Source organism: Melanostigma gelatinosum (genome assembly GCF_949748355.1).
Source record: "Melanostigma gelatinosum genome assembly, chromosome: 12".
NCBI classification, from domain to species: domain Eukaryota; kingdom Metazoa; phylum Chordata; class Actinopteri; order Perciformes; family Zoarcidae; genus Melanostigma; species Melanostigma gelatinosum.
The window spans coordinates 24,206,377-24,224,673 of NC_136645.1; the positions used below are offsets into that span (position 1 = coordinate 24,206,377).

The following is an 18,297-nucleotide window of genomic DNA, read 5'->3' on the forward strand; positions in this document are numbered from 1 at the left end:
TTGGGAACACATTAACTGGCAAATTGCCTCCATGCTCCCTCTCTTCATTGACCAATCGATTGTCCGTCTGCGGCCCCCCTGCTGAATTCCCCGGCACCGTCTCTGTTTAACAATTCCCTAATTAGCCAGAGTCATAACCTGCATCGTGTATTCATCCACCCATTCATTAAGGGCTCTGATGTCTGGTGGAAAGGGAGGCTTGAGCTCTCCGCCGTACCCTCCGGTTCGATATTGTGAGTTAGCTTCGGCTCAGACTGGTGTTTCTATCAGCGCGGATCGATGAGTAAAAGACGGGCAGAAAATGTCCTGTCAGCAGCAACTATCAAATGGAAGTCATGTCAATTTGAATATGATTTTGAAAAGAGTGGGAGAGATGTTTCTGCTACTCTACATGGAAGAACACAGTGTGGATCCATCAGTGTGTCTGTCATGCTGTACTCTGCTATAGTTATAGTCATAAGCACTTCTAAATATTCATAATGCTTTAAAAAACCCATCTTGTAAGGACTTATAAGTTCAAGTTCACTCACTGACTGCTTCAGAGTGTATCATAAGTCCCATAAATGTAATACATTCTAATATTGTTCATAATGCATTACAGCGTGATCATAAGTCTTAAGTGGTCGTTGTTTGCTTGAAGGAAAACATTATTTTACAACCTTTGGTAAAAGAGATTTATTTATTGAAAGCAAACCATGACCACCTAGCTTATGATCACATTGTAATGCATTATAAAAACATTATGATCATTTATTATATTATAATAGATTATAATACAACATGAAAAAAATGAAATGTCACTGAATGACCAGCAATCCTGGAGTATGATAATACTTCGTCATTATAAAAGGATTCATGTGTGAAGATTGTTCTAGCTATAACTATGCACTGCTATAAGCAGGTTATAACACATCGTAAGTATATATATTATGCATTATAGACACAGGTGTCATAGAAAGTGTTTGATTTGAGCTACAAGAGTGCTGCAAGCTCAGTGTGAGGAAGAAGAAAAGGGTTCTAATATGTATCTTTCTGCATATTGTCACACGCGTGCATGGAGATTATGACCAGCCTCCTCATCTGCTCCTCTCCGACCCGGTGCCAGCGATCCAACAAAGATGTTGACAGGTTGCCATGGTGAGGTTGGGCTAGCGCAGGCCTCTGAACCTCTGGCTAAACGGTGTAATTAGCACCATTCGGTGGGCGTCCAGCGGACAGAAGACTGCCTCCAAACACAAGACTGCGAAGCAGAAGGGTTCAGAGTGTGACACTGAATAACAACAGGAGATAATTAACAGCAACACCAGCGCGCCTCACCTTCCTGTCTACAGCGTGAGCAGAGCGCGTTCATCTGTCGCGCATGTTTTTCAAGCATCCTTGGAGGGCTGGTTCAGTGTGCATGTGAACACATCTCTGCTGTCCTGTGTCCTTCCTCACATCAGGGCATTCAATACAGAACACTTCTCTGAGCTCTGACAGCAGCCCAGAGCACAGAGGGCAGCGCCGCTTACTGTCGCCTTGATCTTTTTAATTGTTAATCTATTACGGCGCTCTGGGAGTCCCCCGTCAGTATCACATGTATTTTTCATCTTTATTCTCCGTTAACGGGCTCTGAGCAGCGATGGAGTACTGTGCAATCTTTTACAATCGGAAGTCGCACTGTAGCGCTGACTTCATGCGTGCTTTACACCCACAAGGGCCAATAGACTGCTCTCATCAGTCCTATGTTTGATAGATTGTTTTGTGCCTTCATGCTGTCCACAACTCACTGAGATCCAAAGTCAATGCGAGCCAGGCCGCCTCGGCACGTGGTCTGGCTGATCGGATCCCGATGAGAGAAAGGTCCGATGTTGGAGCGTACGGTTGACCGCTGACACATCCTGGCGTGATAGAAGGACGAGAGTCACCATTGACTTGTTGGTGAGGGAGCATTCTGTTTGGCACCAGGAGTGTTCATGTGTACAGGGTGGCAGAGTCTTCTTGGTGTGATGCTGCTGGCCTGAAGATGAAATACTTCCACGGTTTTCCTTGTTTTGCGTTGACTTGTTGGTCAGTTAATGAAACTTGGTTGAAGTCTTCTGTTGCACACTACACTGGATACGACCAAAAAGTGTTGCGTCTAAAGTCATTTTGGACGGAGACTGTTGGAATGATTTCGTCTGATTTTGGCATTCGGTCCTAAATGTCAATAAGTGGACAGAAGTGTCTGTAATCAACGAAAGCAGAGCTCACCTTTATCTGCCCGTTGAATGTTTATGAGAGAAACAACTCACGGTCTTTACCAGTGCTGTCTGTGTTCACAGCAACGGTTGATGATGCAGTGACTTGTGTTGTGTTCTACCTCTAACCCATATTAATGAAGAATGAATCTCTTTGATGGTTTATACCCTCACCGTTGAGTCGCTGTGAGGTGTGTGATGGCAGCCAGCATGGCTCCTCTCGAAGGTCCATCCTCTGCTCTTCTCATCTGCCTCATTGATTGTCGAGCCCCCCCGCTGGGTCCGAGCAGTTGAGTGTTCCCTGCTAGACCCCGGTGTAGTTTTGTATAGAGGCACACCTTGCATCATTATTTCCTTGAAGTGATTTCCTCCCTGTGATAGTCTGTCCCCATGCTGAAGACCAGGATAAACAAATCTAAGAAATTGAAATGACTTATAATACACATTTCTTACTGTGTAACCAGATTACCTCCCACTCATGTAATGTGGTTGTGTGTGGCAGTGACCATGCTTGTTCTTTAGAGCAGCCTATTGGCTGTGGAGGATCAATGCCGGCCGTGGCTCAGGGAGGACGTTTCTCCCCTCTGATGGAGCCAGTCGATAGGTAATCTCTCCGGAGACGTGTGGCAGCCGTTACAGTATTGAGCTGCTAAAACTCCCCGGGCTCGACCCCTCTGGATGGTCTTGGTCGACAAGTATTGATAGACCGCACGCATTAATGTAGACCCCTGCAATCACACGCCCATAATCAGACACACTCTAGACCTGTTCCTTCAGAAGTCTCAGTACAGGGGACATCACACTGTCTCCATTACTTCCCTAATATTACATCCTGTTGTACCTGCCTTCCTCATCAAATCCATGAAGTGATTTTGGGTTATTATTTGTGGAAAGCCTTTGCAGACAGCTGATCACAGTGCTCTTCATAACTAAATACGTTGGTGTCAGTGGTTCTTCAAAGCTCTTAAATTCATTTTAGATGAAAGAAGACTGTGTCACTGCTTTACTCACATAGCAAGAAACAACAGCCCAAACAGTGACATGAACCAAATTGTGGATAACAAAACAAACATTAAAATAATTCAAAGAACAAAGATGTCTGATATTCTGCCTCGACAACACCTGGCACTGTCTTCACCAGGGAGGCCCCCCGAGACCCGGTTCTAAACAAGAACCGATAAGACGGTAGTCAATACCCGGAGTATGGATAAGGTCCAGAGTCAATGGTTCTGCTATCGGTACGCAACAAGTTACAGATCTCCACAAAGCAGCGTCTCCAACCTCCTCTCTCTGTCTCTGTGTGGCTCCGGCTCAGTCCAGCCTGAGACAAGCACACGGCCTCCTCTAAGCCGATCAGAGTCCATCTGGTTGGGCCAAACAAGGTGAATCCTTGACCGCACGGCTCATCATTTATTTTAAACAGAAATCTGCTTCATCTTAGTTCTGCAGACGTAACTTTAGTCCAACCTTCCTCTGGAGAAAGATCTGCTGTAAAGACCAACGAGTGACTCTTTGTGATACGAGTACTGCTGCTTTCTATTGTCCTCCCGTCTTTGTGGAACTATTCTTTTCATCACAAAAAAACAAAATGCTGAGCTTTCACCAACAATATTTGATGGCGTCGGGTCTGATGTATGGAGAACAGAACATCACTGGTTATTCTCTGACCGTCGTATCCTTTTGTCTCTTTATAGCTCCATCTAGACGTGGAGACCTCCAGATTTTGGGCTTTTGTCTTCTTCACTGGTTATGTGGGTCTCTGCCTTGGGATCAAATTCTCAAGAACCCAACTCAGGTCCAGGAGGCCAAGGACAGGTAGGTAGTGACTGTAACGGACCCCCCGATAGAGGAACTATATAGAAGTTCATGCCCAAGGCCTGGTGGTGGCCAGTTGCAGGAGTTCTTTGTAATTTTGTATTGCAATGAACGTTGTTACTCTAATGCTAATAACTCCAACACATGCATGGACTGGTTGCTGTATTTGAATGAACACCCTGTAGGACAGTGTTTGCTTTGACCTGGATTCAGCTTGTTCTTCCCACCCCTGACCTCCTCTTGCTCTTCTCAGGCTGATGGATAATCTGCCAGACTCAGTCCAGCATCTGTCAGTGAGAGGAGCCAGCACAGGTGAGCCTCATTTACACTTCTTACGCTAAACTGTGAATTTGGAAATCTGACGAGGAGCCGTGGAGGAGAGAATCTCTGAGTCGAATCTTCTGCTCTTCTAAGTGAGGTCCGTAGTAAAGGGCAGAGCAAGACTGATGCAGTTAGTGGGCGACATGCACGGGGCTCATGGGTAGCAGCTGGTCATTATTCCTGCATGCAGGTACGTTCTCCAGATATAAGAAGAATGAAAAACATAGATCTCACATGTTCTACAAACTCTTCTTCTGGAATGATCCACCGTCTGAAAGTCAGTCAAGAGACAACACAAAACCAATCGGACGCACCGAAGGCTTCAGTGATTGTAGCAGGTGAAGTTCTTCTGCTGTTGATGACTCAGCTCTGGACTGATTGATTAACATGAATTATTTCATGATCTGTAACAGCACTATTATATTCACACATCATCATCAGCGGGGTCTTGTGATTGGTTCGCTCGCTCCACGTGACGGAGTCTTTAGTCAGCCGGACGGAACCTTTGCGTGCTGGTCACTGCTCTCCACACAGCTGTGTCTCCCTGAACTGTTGGAGGTCCGGAGGTGGGACGGCCCTGACCCCTGCTCCCATCACACATGACACCAGTTCAGCCCAGAGGGGCCGTGTGGGTGGGGGTCCACTCAACAATCGCTTTATGCTCGTTCACACCATAGTAATCCAGGTTGGGATGTGTTTGATTGGCCAACACGACGTGGTCCAGTGGGGCTGGTTACTGAGACAAATGAGCTCCAGACCACATGAAGATCAAATCATCATTCTGCCGAAGCGTCCCACCAAAATACAGGTCACTCCCCCTCCCCCGGTTACCTCAAGCTCCGGAATAACTTTGCACCAGATTTAACAGCCGTCCCGCTGACACGCCTTTCAGAGTTGGACGTGTTTTTATCTCACCTCTTTATAAGGAGAGGTCACGGTGTGTGATGTATGTTTGGTAGCGCTGACGAGGCCCGGCTGCCCGCCACAGATAAGAGCCGGGGATGCATCAACTGTGTGTGTGTGTGTGGATACAAGTTGTACCGCAGTATGTGTCACACTCGTCATCTGACCAGTGTGTGATGCATCGTGGTTGTGTATCACACACACACTGCATATCCACAGCTGTGCACACGCCTCATCTCCTGTGGGAGATGCATTGCTGGCCTGTGAGACCTTCAGGTTCAACATGTCTTTGAACCAAGGCTCCATCTCACTTTTCTCTCCTCTGTGTGCACTTTGAAGCGTGCCGCAGTAAGACTTAACCAATGTCCATATGCAAGTTCTTTTCTTTACATTCTACAGCAGCGGGCACCAACCTTTTTTAAACTGAGCTACTTCAAGGGTACCAGCAGTACGAAGGGATACTTATTTGATACATACTTCATGAACAACAAAGTTGTACAGATCACCTTTTAATAATACTAATATATGTGAAGAGACTGTTTGATCACATGTCAGTTAATTATTCCTCACAATAATTATTAAGAATGATTTCCACAACAATGATGGTAGCCTATAGCTACACATATTTAAACATGCAACTTTTATTTCTGTTAATCTGTTTCAACATGTGAAAGTCAGAGGTATCACATCTCTGATGTTTGTATCATCACATGATCAAAGCCGGTTGCTGTTGCACACAGCGCCTGCTGGTGAATGATGTGGTATAATGCAGACATGTTGGGAAGTCTGGGTCACCTTTGCATTGCGCAATGAAGCTGGCACCATGTTGGCTACCTCTGCTCTACATCATCCAGTTTTATTATAAACTATTCATCATAAACATGCCAGTTAACTCATCGCTTCCTCTGCTGTCCCAGACACTATCCCCGGGACGTCCTTCATTTCATTATTGAAGTTAGAAGTCCGTCTGCTAGAACCAGTCCCGTCTTCTGTCAAAGATAACGGTCAGATGGACGTGACTTGTTCTGTGGAAGGTTCACGTTGACTCTGTTCTGTCTGCAGACGAGGTGGCTGCATTCCTCAGTTATGTGAAAACTCTGGACTACAAAGATCCGCCGAACTACCAGCACCTCAAACAGCTGTTGGCCAGTGATGTGACAGGAAGCCTGGACTTCTTCAATCCACGCGAGCCGGCAGGGGACCCCCCCACCAGGGAGAAGGTGAGGACATGACGAGGTCAGGGTGTCTGCAGAGACCTCTGCCCACAGGGAAACAGCGTCCTCGCCTTCTCCCGACATGTATCAGTGTAACTTCACCCCCGAGTCCGAGAAGAAGAGTGAGACGCAGCTGAAGACGAGATCTTGTCTCGCTGCAGAAAGTGTGAACACGTATCGGGAGCGCACACAATTTGATTGCAGGTTTGTATTTGAGACATAAATCCAGTCAGTGGCCAATATTTCAGGTGGAATATTTTTCAGTGAACACTCAACAGCTTCAGTGGGTCACAAAGATGGCCGCTCCTCTGTTGAGTCTCTTAACCCCCAGAGAGGAGAAACCTGGTCTGATGAACCAGGTCTGATGCTGGAGGAGGACTGTGATTCTGTGATTCCCCTCAAATTCACTAGGTTCACTTGTTGACCCGCTCGGGCCCAGCGAGCACCCTCTCAATGGCCCAATTTGAGGAAGTTGATGACACACTTTCCCGCAGTGCAGGGTGTCTCCAATTATGCTCCTGATTTCCTCTCCGCTCTCGTGTCATTTCATTTCCACGCTACAGTGCCGGCTAGTTTGATCCCGAGTTAAACAGAAGTGGCCATTTACCGCCCAGAGTCAATGTCAGCGGAGATAAAGGCCACTAGTGTGGAGACATGATTATTCTGAGGGTGATCGTAGTCTTTTATTGAAGAAGAAATAGTCAAACAAAGAACTATTTCAGTGTAATCTGATCTGTACAACGTAATAATGCAAGTGGTTAACAATGACTGTTGTTGGGAAAGCAGGACGGACAGACACATGCAGATGAAATCATCCAGCCGTTGTCTCCACAGACAGCAGGACGAGCCAGAGGCTCCTCCAGAGCCAAGGCTGGGGCCACACAGCTGGATGATGAAGAGGAGGCGAAGTCCAAACCTGTGCACGCTCGCTACCTAAGAGGACCGCCCCTCACCAGAGCTCAGTCACAGGTAAGATCTGAAGCCTTTCACTGTTCCACTCCACAGGGAACGAGCTCTGCAGCTCAGATCAGTTCCCTGCATGTGAGATGATCTCTCAGCCCGTTACCCACAAGCAGTGTTCTCACACTGAGTCTACGTGTGCCGGTGTTTCCATGTTCTGGTCTCCAGACGCTCTCACGAGCCACCGTCTGCATCAGTGACTCCACATCTATTTAAAGAGATGACAGACAGCCCAGCAGCAATCTGATCCATTTTAATGTCCAAACTGAACAATTAGCTGACTTCAACAATGTGACGGCTTAATGATAATAATAATGATAATAATAATGCATTAATGCTGTGTTCACACAGCTGCAAATAGTCTGACTTAAAGTCATAGCCGTATAACAAAGTGCAGCGTGTTGAAAGTCACAATACGGCTTATTTGAAGAAGTTGAAGCAAGTGATTGAATAGAGCAGTGCGGTGCGTGGACAGGTCAACACTCATGTGTCCACGATGTAACGTGTAGCGTGTAGAATAAAACATGTCCGCATCAGAGCAAACACCATCTCTCATTGAGCTCAATGGCACCAGATAATCCAGTGAAACATCAATAATCAATAATCAACGTTGTGTTTCTGCTGATGGCTCACAGGACGGCGGAGTGTCGCCTGCTGTCAACAGAGCATTGAGACCCAGACCTGAGGTGGCTTATGGAGAAGATGACAGTGAAGAAGAGGATGAAGAGGAGGAGGCCAGACCCAAACCCATTGCTGCATGCTATCTGAGAGGCCCCCCGGTGGGCCCCAGAGCTCAGCCCAAGCAGGTGTGAGGCTGCTGCTCTGACTGCTGTTATTTACTGTGTAACACTGAACCAATAACGCTGCTTTAGAGGACGAGAACAGCTCCAACCAGACAGCTTCTCCATTCTGCTGTTCATAAGCATTCTAAAGAGCATTCAAGACCTTCACTCTTAGTACACACGCACACACACACACACACACACATTACAGGAGGCATGTTCCAAAAGAGCCTGAATTACCCTCTTTGACAGAAAACTAAATGGACCTCTGAGAGACGGGAACGACTCCGAAAACACACACTGCTGAACCAATCACAGTACAGGGAGAGACCCCCCCACCAGTACAACCAGGACTCTCTTCAGGACCCCTTCTGGACCGCCAACAACGGCCATGGACGGCGTTGCCGCGGCGGCCTCTGCTGGGACCACAGACATGGCTTTGGTGGAGGAGGTCCAGAACAGGAAGCTGGTCCAGAACAGGAAGCTGGTCCCGCATGGAGGAGCGGGCCGTGGTCCTGGTTGGTCTTGGTGAGCATGGTCCTGTTCCTGGCTGCTCTCTGTGTTTTTAAATCCCGTTGAACAGTCTCAGGACTGCTGGGCTGACATTTTCACCGTAATGGGCTGAAAGGGAAGAAGAATCTTCAGTTTATAAATTTATTTAATTCTCGTGAAATGAAGGATTTTTATGCTTTTTGTGAATAAAGTCTGACTGGACTCCCACATGCACAGGTCTCCTGTATCACGCTGTCCTTCCTTTCAGCACAGAGCAGGTTACGCATTAGTGAAAGCTGTTGGCTGCCAGTGGGGGCTCACACACCTTGCTGCAGTAAGGACACTCTCCGAACACCATGTTGAAGCTCTGCCGGCTGGAGGGGAGCGCTCGCAGCCACTGAAGAAGAGAAGAAGAAGAACGGAGCACTTCCTACTACATCGGTACACGGGTATGTTCCAGATCATCCAACACAGAAAACTATTGAAATGGCTTTCATGTGGAACTTTAAAATGTCTTCCCCCAGCGTTAAAAATAGACGATATGCTCGGTCTCACTGGATACAGAGGACCAGGACCAGCACTGGTTCTGATCCACCACAGTAGATGTTTGGAGAAGCAGCAGAACTTATTTTAGACACCTAAAAGAATCCATGTCAGCTCCAGTGTACGCTCATTTACAATACCTACAGCTGCCGTCACAGGAGCCTGAAGGCAGCACCGGACTCCTTCTGACCTTTTACCTTCGTCCGTTCGTTTTTTCGTGTTTCTGTGAGACTTTGGTGAACCCGAACTTTAAAACACCAAAGTCACACAATTGCACAGTAAGCGGTAGAGCAGTAACTTGTTGTGTGAGGTAGAGTCACGCTCTACATCTATGCTCTGCATACATGTCTGACTGCAGGGCAGTGGTGTGCTCCGGTGCTGGTCCTCAAACTACTGATCAACTCCATCACATCACAGGTGGACAAACAGCTGATGTGGTTTACTGACCAAACCAAGTGTACCAGAGGAGCACGGACAGCAGCTTCTAGAATAGGGTGGGGTAGCGACGCCCACCTCCGGACTACGCAACAGAAACATGAGCTGCTGTTAGCGGTTAGCGCCATAGCTAGGCTAACGTTAGCGTCGGGTACCGACTATGGCGACCACGATACAGTCCAGCGCTTTCTCAATTATAGTGTAATAGTTGTAATGGGGGAGATGACCCCGCCTCATGTTCTGTGACTGGGTGACAGCGGACCACCTTCTACTGGGTTGGACCCCGATGAGCGGCGACCATTGTAGGGTCAACGGGGTTCAAAGCTTGAGCCACAACATCTCAAGTATGCTGCTTTGATTTATTGTTATTTGTCTCCAGAGTGCCCCAGCTCTGTGAAAGTGCTTCACCCTTTAACTGAGCGCCATCTCCGTCATCCATCCTCTGTTCAGCTCCGTAACCTGCCGTTCCACAGAGGCCTTCCTCTGTCCATGCTCCTCACAGCCCTGTGTGTGTGTGTGTGTGTGTGTGTGTGTGTGTGTGCGCGCATACCTCATACAGACAGGCCTGGTGGAAGGGCTGACCACAGCGGGGGTCATTGCACACCTGATCGGGGATGGCAGCCTCCAGGCGATAGGAGTAACAGATCCCACACTCCACGCTGAAGCTCTACACACACACACAGGAGATAGATGTTCAGCACGGAGGCTTCAGAGGTGGACAGCCTCCCAGCTGGAACTCGCTGTGAAACGTTCCCAAACTTTCCCTCCGTCAGACGCGCTTCTCTCGTTTGCATGTTGGGCATAATGAGAAGCTCCTGGGTGTTTCTAGAGCGATCCATTAAGAGAGAGGGTGGCAGGTAAAACACAGAACCAACATCTGGTCAACTCTACTTCTCTCTCCTCTGAATGTTAATGAAGCTGAGGCATTAATCACCGCGGCGACAGCAGATAAACAACGATCTTTTAACCCATCCGGGGGGGGTTTCAATAAAAAACAAAAAGAGAGATAAATGGCTTTGCGTGATTAAAGCGATGTGATAGTGCATCGAATTCTGCCATCTTTGTTATTCTAATGATCTTGTCTGTAAACAACCCAATTAAAAGGAGAATTTGTGCCTAAAACACTAAACAGAGTGGAATATGGAAATGGACAGAAAAATAAGCAATAGCAAATGTCCGCCCCCTTATAACTGGAAGCTCAAACAGGAGTATGCATGCATAGATGTTCACACACACACACACACACACACACATCCTTGAGGTAATCGTGATGGAACGGACATGTTTGAAATGGAAAGGGGGGCAAGCGTGTCACATACAGATTTTTCGTGGGTGGCAGGTGACGGGAATTCGATCTCCAAAACATCCCGGAGGTTGAGCAAGACGCCGGAGTCCGGGTTCCTGCCAGCAGACCACAGACACTCACTCACACACTAATTAACCACATGCAAATGAGCCTGCACACACACTGGGGGATGAGGAGCAGACTCTCACCATCCACGTACATTTATAGAAACAAATAGAAAAGCTTCTCTGCTGCTTCTAACTGGAGGGAGATTCTCCTCACATGTATCATGCAGGAAGAGAATATGAAACGCCCGTGGTGAAACACACACACACACACACACACACGTACGTGTGTGTGTTTCACAGTAGTGGAACTGAACTGGACGATATGCTCAAAGTCAATGTATCCCAACAATGAACGTATCTACTAAGTGTGTGTGTGTGTGTGTGTGTGTGTGTGTGTGTGTGTGTGTGTGTCCTGGTAGATCTTCCTCCATTGTTGACCAAAAACATTAAAAAGCCATCAATGAGCCACACAGTTGCTCCTTCATATGACAGGATTTGTTTTATTCATTTCTCTGACATACTAGACTGACATTTTTGTAAAAAACATTACTATGATCTGTTATGGCTGTTTGTTAACGTGATTTCTTGATGACCTACTTCACTGACTTCTTGTAGGGCTGACTCTACGATTACATTTCTTTACGACAAACAATGCAAAGACATTTATTAATATCATGGCCTTCTTTAAGATTTCCTTCATGGCACATTGTACCAACATGTTTTGTCATGTTGTACGTAGGCGTGGGAATCACCAGAGATCCCGCGATACGATATCGCGATACTGCGATATTATCGCGCTACTGCGATATTGCGATATTATCACGATACTGCGATATTATCGCGCTACTGCGATATCGCGATATTATCACGATACTGCGATATTATCGCGCTACTGCGATATCGCGATACTGCGATATTCTGAGTATTGCGATAACATAGGCCTATATTGCGATTTATTACTTTTTTCAACTTCAAATGATGTCCCCAAAGGAAAACTGTGTCAACATGTTTTATCTAATAAGATAATGTTTTCAGTCTGTTCATCTCACTTCAATCATTTTTATTGCAGCAGAATATGATTGTCAAGCAGACAGACTGACCAACAATGTCATAAATGTTGCATGAACCTGACAAACTGAACTGTTTGTATTACTACATAGTCCAACTTAACTAAATGCAAACGTGTGGACTCAGCATATGAACTATAACTTATATAAGTAGGATATTAGAGTTATATAACTCAGTATAACTTGTGATGCGTGGACGTCGAGGGCAGAGACAGTTATGCGCTGCACTCTCCCCATGAGCCGGCTACTGTTGGCAGGTTTAACCCCGTTGTGAGGCCAGATGTCTCTTTGTTTTGACCAACTTCCTACCAATCATGCTGACCCGGGACCTTTGCTGACCTCACCAGAAAATAACTCAGCACCATCTAGTGGACTGAAAAAGCAATTGATTTGATTTTTCTCGTATTCTTTTTTTTATTTTTCTAGTTTATATAATAAAAGATCGATACTTGGCGTCCGTGTATCGATACAATATTGCGATACTATGCTGTATCGACTTTCCCCCACCCCTAGTTGTACAGCATACTATGCTAAACATGTTCTAGCTTTGTTTGATGGCACATTGTACTTTGACATTTTGAAGGATGGTCTTGATTCATACACGGTGAATATTACACATGAAACACATGAAACTCTTCATATGTTTGAAACACAAACTTGAATAAATTCAAAATTCAGTTGATTTTTGAAACAATAACAAGATTTAGACAACAGAACATATTATTAAATAAATATGATAACATGATCATTTGTCCTCACGATATGACTCATGAGTTATGATATTGTGTTATGCGGGAGCCTTACCACAGGTGCATGTTGGCGTTCAGCTTGTTCCTCAGAGGAGTCACCGCTGCAACACAAGAGCCACAACATGTGTTCAACATCTGCAGATACATTATGATAACACAGAGTCAGCAGCTCCACTCGCACCAGCTCTCATCCTAAATGCAAAAAGCTATATTTATCAGCGACCCGTCGTGTCCGAGGGTCGCTGAGGTGTGCATGTGTTTAATATCTGTTGAGTCGCATTGCTAGGCAACAGGGTAGGAGTCACATGACCTTGGGTTTACAGAAACAATGGCCGACAATTGACGGGAACTTAAATAGAAGCGGGCTCTGGCGCCGGCGACAATGAGAACTGGTGACATGACAACAGACGAGACGGTGAAGCAGCAGCGCAGCAGAATAACGGACGGGTTACTTCCTGCTGACGTGTGATGATGAAGAGGGTCAGCACAGTTAGTGATGAAGCAGCTCATCAACTAGTTGGGTAAACTGTCAAACGTGTGCATGCTTAACAGATGTGAACCTTCTGTCAAATGTGTGAAGGCTTTAGTTTAAAAGTAGATGAAACATATCATTTTATTCACTGGTTTGTTGAATACAAACATCCCAGACTGTGGTTGTTGTGATGTATTAATCTAAGGCACCAACAAGGTTCCTGACAAACACCAGATGTTTGTTTGTTTACTCTGCTGGAGTATGTAAGTACATCGCAGTGTGATCTGATGCTTGTTCTCTTGTCCAGCGGGTCACGTTCATATAAAGTGGTATCAGGCAGCCTATCATGGATCAACCTCTCATTTGCATGCTGTCAGTTCCTCAGCTGGTCAACGTTTCATTGACTTCGAGCTCTCATCTCATCTGTGTCACCTGTGATCTCTGGAAGAACCTTGAAGAAACGATTTACCCACAAAGCTCGTGGCTTCACTAGCGAGTGTCGGGGGTCCTACCCACCGTGATCGGCTCCCATCAGGCAGCACTCTGGCAGCATCTTGGGGTGTCTGGGATCCAGCTCCACTTTGACGGATACGTTGGTTCCTGCAGTAATAAAACAACGATTGTGATTTCTGCATGTGTGATATTATACGATCAGCCTGTGGATGACCTGTGCAGTATGTGCTACTGGGTACACACAAAGCTGAGATCTCTCTTCATACCGATGGCGATCCGCCTCATGGTGTCGGACCGGCTGGGTTTTTCCGGCTCCAGAATCCAGGTCTTGCTGTCAATCTCGTCCAGGACTTCCCAGAACTCTGTCAGGGACTCCAGAACCAGCAGGAACTGGCTGTGAAGCTGGTCCAGAGTACTCTTAACAGACCAGAACAAGCACAGTGGTCACTTCCTGGAGAATGAGGTGCTCCAACCAGCAGGGAAGCTTCTGCTGTGAAGACCTCTTCTTCACTTTACTGAACAAAATGTGTAGTTCTGGTTATTGAAAGCTAGTAACAGTCCAGTTTACAACTTTGAATGGTTTTAAAATACAGTTTCATATCAAGGTGTGTACCGTACTTTCCGGACTATAAGTCGCACCGGTATATAGGCCCCACCCTCAAATTTTGAGAAGAAAACTGAATATTTACTTATATAAGCCACATCGGACTATAAGCACAAATGCTACCCGCGATTAGCATTAGCGATTAGCATTAGAGAACATAATATATCTTTGTATCCACCTTTGTACCGTATATCTTTTCATGCTTCATACAGACATACCTACCGGTTCATGATGTGGTGTGTTCAAGGACCCAAATGCAGACTCAGGACAGCAGAGTTATATTGCAAACCAAGATGATTTATTTCTCTCACTCAAAAACACGCACACAAAAAAACTGGATAAGTGGCTGGATCGACACAGGATCGCTATTGATTGCTATCGCCTTTGTCCTCCTGTGCACTAAAACCATTGAAGTCCTCTTCTTCAGTGTCAGAATTAAACAGCCTCAGAATTGCTTCGTTCGTGCTTGCAGTCAGTCTTTCGTCTGCACCCTCAGTGTCACTTTGCATGACTCAGGCGCTCAGGTCACTCCGGTCACTCAGAGGCAAATCCGCCCTTGAGCTTGCGCTGTCCTCATCTCGTAGTAGTCCAGCCTTTCGGAACCCGTTGGTGATGGTGGATTCTTTCACACTGCTCCACGCTGTTAGGATCCACTGGCAGACTTGAGAAAAAGTTGCTCTTCTCATGCAGCGTGTCTACGTTGCTCATAGCTCTGAATAGCATTTACGGCTAACTGGCTTGGCCAGTTGCTGCTAGCACAACAGCTATTCAGAGCTATGAGCAACAACAGTTATTGCCTCATTGCTTTTCGTTTGGTAGCCTTGAGAGACCTTAGTCTGTAATGCAAGTATGACTGCATGAAAAGATGTACGAAGATATATTATATATTCGCTAATGCTAATCGCGGTTAGCATTTCCCCATTGGCGGTAATGTTAAAATTAGCTTAGAAGCTAGCGAGTCGGACATGTACTGTTAAAAGCATCTCGCCGTTCAACCTTTTTTGTTAACAGTCCTAGTGAGAGGTAGGTCAAAGGTACTTCATCCATATTGTAGCGACCCTGTCGCTACAATATGGTACAGTAACAATACAGTAACAGCTGGTAGCAGAGGGGTTGCTGGTAGCAACTGTTCTGTGTCGGGAGCTAGTAAATGCTGTGTTAGACCGGAACCGGAAGTTGTGGCTGTTGTTGTGGAAAACACACTTTACGGATAATGTTCGAGGGAGTTGCTCGGCAATAAGAGCAACGGTTTCTGTGAATAAACCCCTTGCAAGGACCCTGTCTCCGACTCGTAAGTGGAACATCACAATATTCATGTTAAATGTGTTGGCGGAGGAAAGCTACGGAAAAATCTGTATGTAAATCGCACCGGGCTATAAGCCGAAGCCTCAAAGCGTGGGGTAAAATGTATCGGCTTAACGTAACGATGGCCTGCCTCGGTCGGCGCTAGCTGCTCTTGGCCTGTCTCGAACGATTCCGTCGTGACGCCCTTTCCGGTCATTACGCTGTCATTTTCTTTGGCGATCGCCAACCAAACGTAAATAATATTAATTCATACATATCAAATAATCTATGTGTCAAATTTCATGATTATATATGGACGTTTATATGTCTAAATACTATAGGAAAGTGACTTTGATGAGAGAAAGCAGAAAGAACGCTCGGGCGACGCTTAAACAGCTCGAACGGAAATTAAGGAGCTTTTATTGCATCATTTGGAGTTGTTGAAGCGTGATATCTTATTGTGAAGGACAGAACTACGGTCCAGGATGTGTTGACAGCATTGATGGTCATTTTTGCGACCCTGGAACAAGCGAATATCCCCGAAAAACCAGCAGCAACCAGTGTTTACAACGTGTTTGTACGGATTAGGCCAAGAGCAGTGCACGGCTAATTCACCCGTGTTAGCATCGTTTTAACGACTCTGGTAAAGGCAAAGCTAACTGTAATAATTACAACAATATTTCGTTTGAAAGGTACGAAGTTTAACTTCAGTTTAACACCATTAAATCAACTGAAAACATTACACGATCATTTTTATCAGCATTGTAAGTGAATTGTATTGAAACATTAGCTAAAAACTGTCCGGTTTGGGGTACAATTCCGTTATATTCCGAAAAGTACGGTATTTAACTTTAAAGAAACGGTTTAACATTTTGGGAAAAACACATTTTGCTTTATTTTTGGGAACATTTTCATGAATTTCATGTATGTTATTAAAGCACGAAGCTGTAGGCTGAAGGCGATTAGCCTAGCTTAGCATAGGGCTGGGGTGAAACAGTTAAAGAATGACCTATCAGTGCATCTAAAGCTCACAACTGAACTGAGCTGTGTCTTATTTGATTAATCTGAAACATTTCCATCTTCTCATCTCACTCTGAAACAGCCACAAATGCTAGCTGCTTTGTGACGCCATGCTTTGAGTTAAACCAGGGGTGGGCAATTATTTTTTCCATAGGGCCACATGAGAAACAGAAAATATTGTGTAGGGCCAGTTTAACTGTTAAACTGACCACGTTAGCATGCTAACATGCTGTAAATGACAATGATAACATCGTGATGCTAAGTAGTAGGGCTGGGCGGTATACCGGTTCAACTGGTATACCGGTTTCAATTTCCCGTATAATATGAATTTTTCATATACAGTCATACCGGTGCACAGCCGAAACAACTTCTGTCGCTCTTCAACAGGCAGCAAAATATATTGTTCACCGCTAGGAGTGCTACGGACAGAGCTAGTTGTCTTACCTGTATTGAGTGGGAACCCTACTCATGGTTTACTTTATAACAACAATTATTATAACAATTAACAACCCACAACTAATGCTCTATAACAGGGCAAAACACCACGACACAACAGTTTGTGACAGATAAACAATTTGTAGCACTAATAATTGTACAGTTATAAAATGTCTCTGCCGAACTGCATAAATAAATGTACATTGGTACATAGACAGAGGGTGATGAGAAGCTGTACATGGAGGAGCTTCTTCTTCCATTGGTGGATCGCTACCAACTTGCATAGTGCATACCGCCACCTACTGTCCCGGAGTGTGCATTTTCAGGGTAACCTTTTCTTCACTGTTCTGATAATAAAATAAAATAATAAAATAATATATAAATAACTAAAGAAATAAACCTAAACAACACCTACTAACAACTAAATTCGACAGTCTAATCCTGTTTCTTTACATGGAGGGGCTTAGGACCCAGGGGAATGTAGGTGAAGGAAACAGGAAGTGACTGAACGGAAGACACGCCACACAAACAGCTGTTCACCGCTTGCTGGCCGGCCGTTTCGGCATTAATTAATTAATGCTTTAACGCGGGAAAAAATACTGTGTTATACCGTGAAACCGCCAGAATCTTACATAATACCGTGATATGCATTTTTGGTCATACCGCCCACCACTACTAAGCAGGCATGTTTACCACGTTCACCATCGTACTTGAACAGGTTAGCATGCGGACATTTGCAAAGTACAGCTGAGCCGATAAGAGTAGGTGGAGTTAGCACACAGCAGGACTCTGATTGGTCAGAGAGAATCGTCACTAGAGGAACACAAGACATTGTGCGAGATCCTGCAACTCATAAATCCTGCAAGATCCTGCAGCTCATAAATAGCCACACTACTGTAAATAGTGACTGCAATGTTCCCTTGACACTTGATTTTTAATCTGCAGCGGTAGACCAGTTAGAGAAAAGGGCCAGAAGTGACCATGCAGTGGACATGAGAATTTTCCGTCAACGCCATACGGAGCCATGCTGCACTACAGTGAAAGGATACATGAAGCTAAGTGAAGTACAGAATGCTTTGTTTACACACAGCCATCTGAGAATGTTTGGTGAGAGGGCAGGCACTATCACAAACGGCTTGACAGGTCATTCGACAAACCATCTGTCAATCAAACTCT

General features: G+C 45.5%; 2 protein-coding genes across 2 annotated transcripts in view; one reads left to right on the forward strand and one right to left on the reverse strand.

Moving 5' to 3' along the window:
* The window catches only part of LOC306785448 (serine/threonine-protein kinase VRK1-like), a gene marked incomplete at its 3' end in the record, with an annotated part of 36,394 nt that extends 27,601 nt beyond the window's left edge, over positions 1–8,793 (forward strand). The window contains exons 9-14 of the mRNA XM_079279827.1: positions 3,914–4,034; positions 4,288–4,346; positions 6,321–6,478; positions 7,307–7,441; positions 8,068–8,238; positions 8,467–8,793. Coding sequence (XP_079135953.1) covers positions 3,914–4,034; positions 4,288–4,346; positions 6,321–6,478; positions 7,307–7,441; positions 8,068–8,238; positions 8,467–8,793 — 971 coding nt within the window. The remainder of the gene's footprint in view (positions 1–3,913; positions 4,035–4,287; positions 4,347–6,320; positions 6,479–7,306; positions 7,442–8,067; positions 8,239–8,466) is intronic.
* The window catches only part of fancl (FA complementation group L), a 34,256-nt gene continuing 24,747 nt past the window's right edge, over positions 8,789–18,297 (reverse strand). Inside the window, exons 8-14 of the mRNA XM_079279828.1 lie at positions 14,045–14,195; positions 13,842–13,925; positions 12,909–12,954; positions 11,004–11,085; positions 10,235–10,351; positions 9,032–9,103; positions 8,789–8,835 (exon numbers count right to left, since the gene is read on the reverse strand). Coding sequence (XP_079135954.1) covers positions 8,800–8,835; positions 9,032–9,103; positions 10,235–10,351; positions 11,004–11,085; positions 12,909–12,954; positions 13,842–13,925; positions 14,045–14,195 — 588 coding nt within the window. The 3' untranslated portion in view covers positions 8,789–8,799. The remainder of the gene's footprint in view (positions 8,836–9,031; positions 9,104–10,234; positions 10,352–11,003; positions 11,086–12,908; positions 12,955–13,841; positions 13,926–14,044; positions 14,196–18,297) is intronic.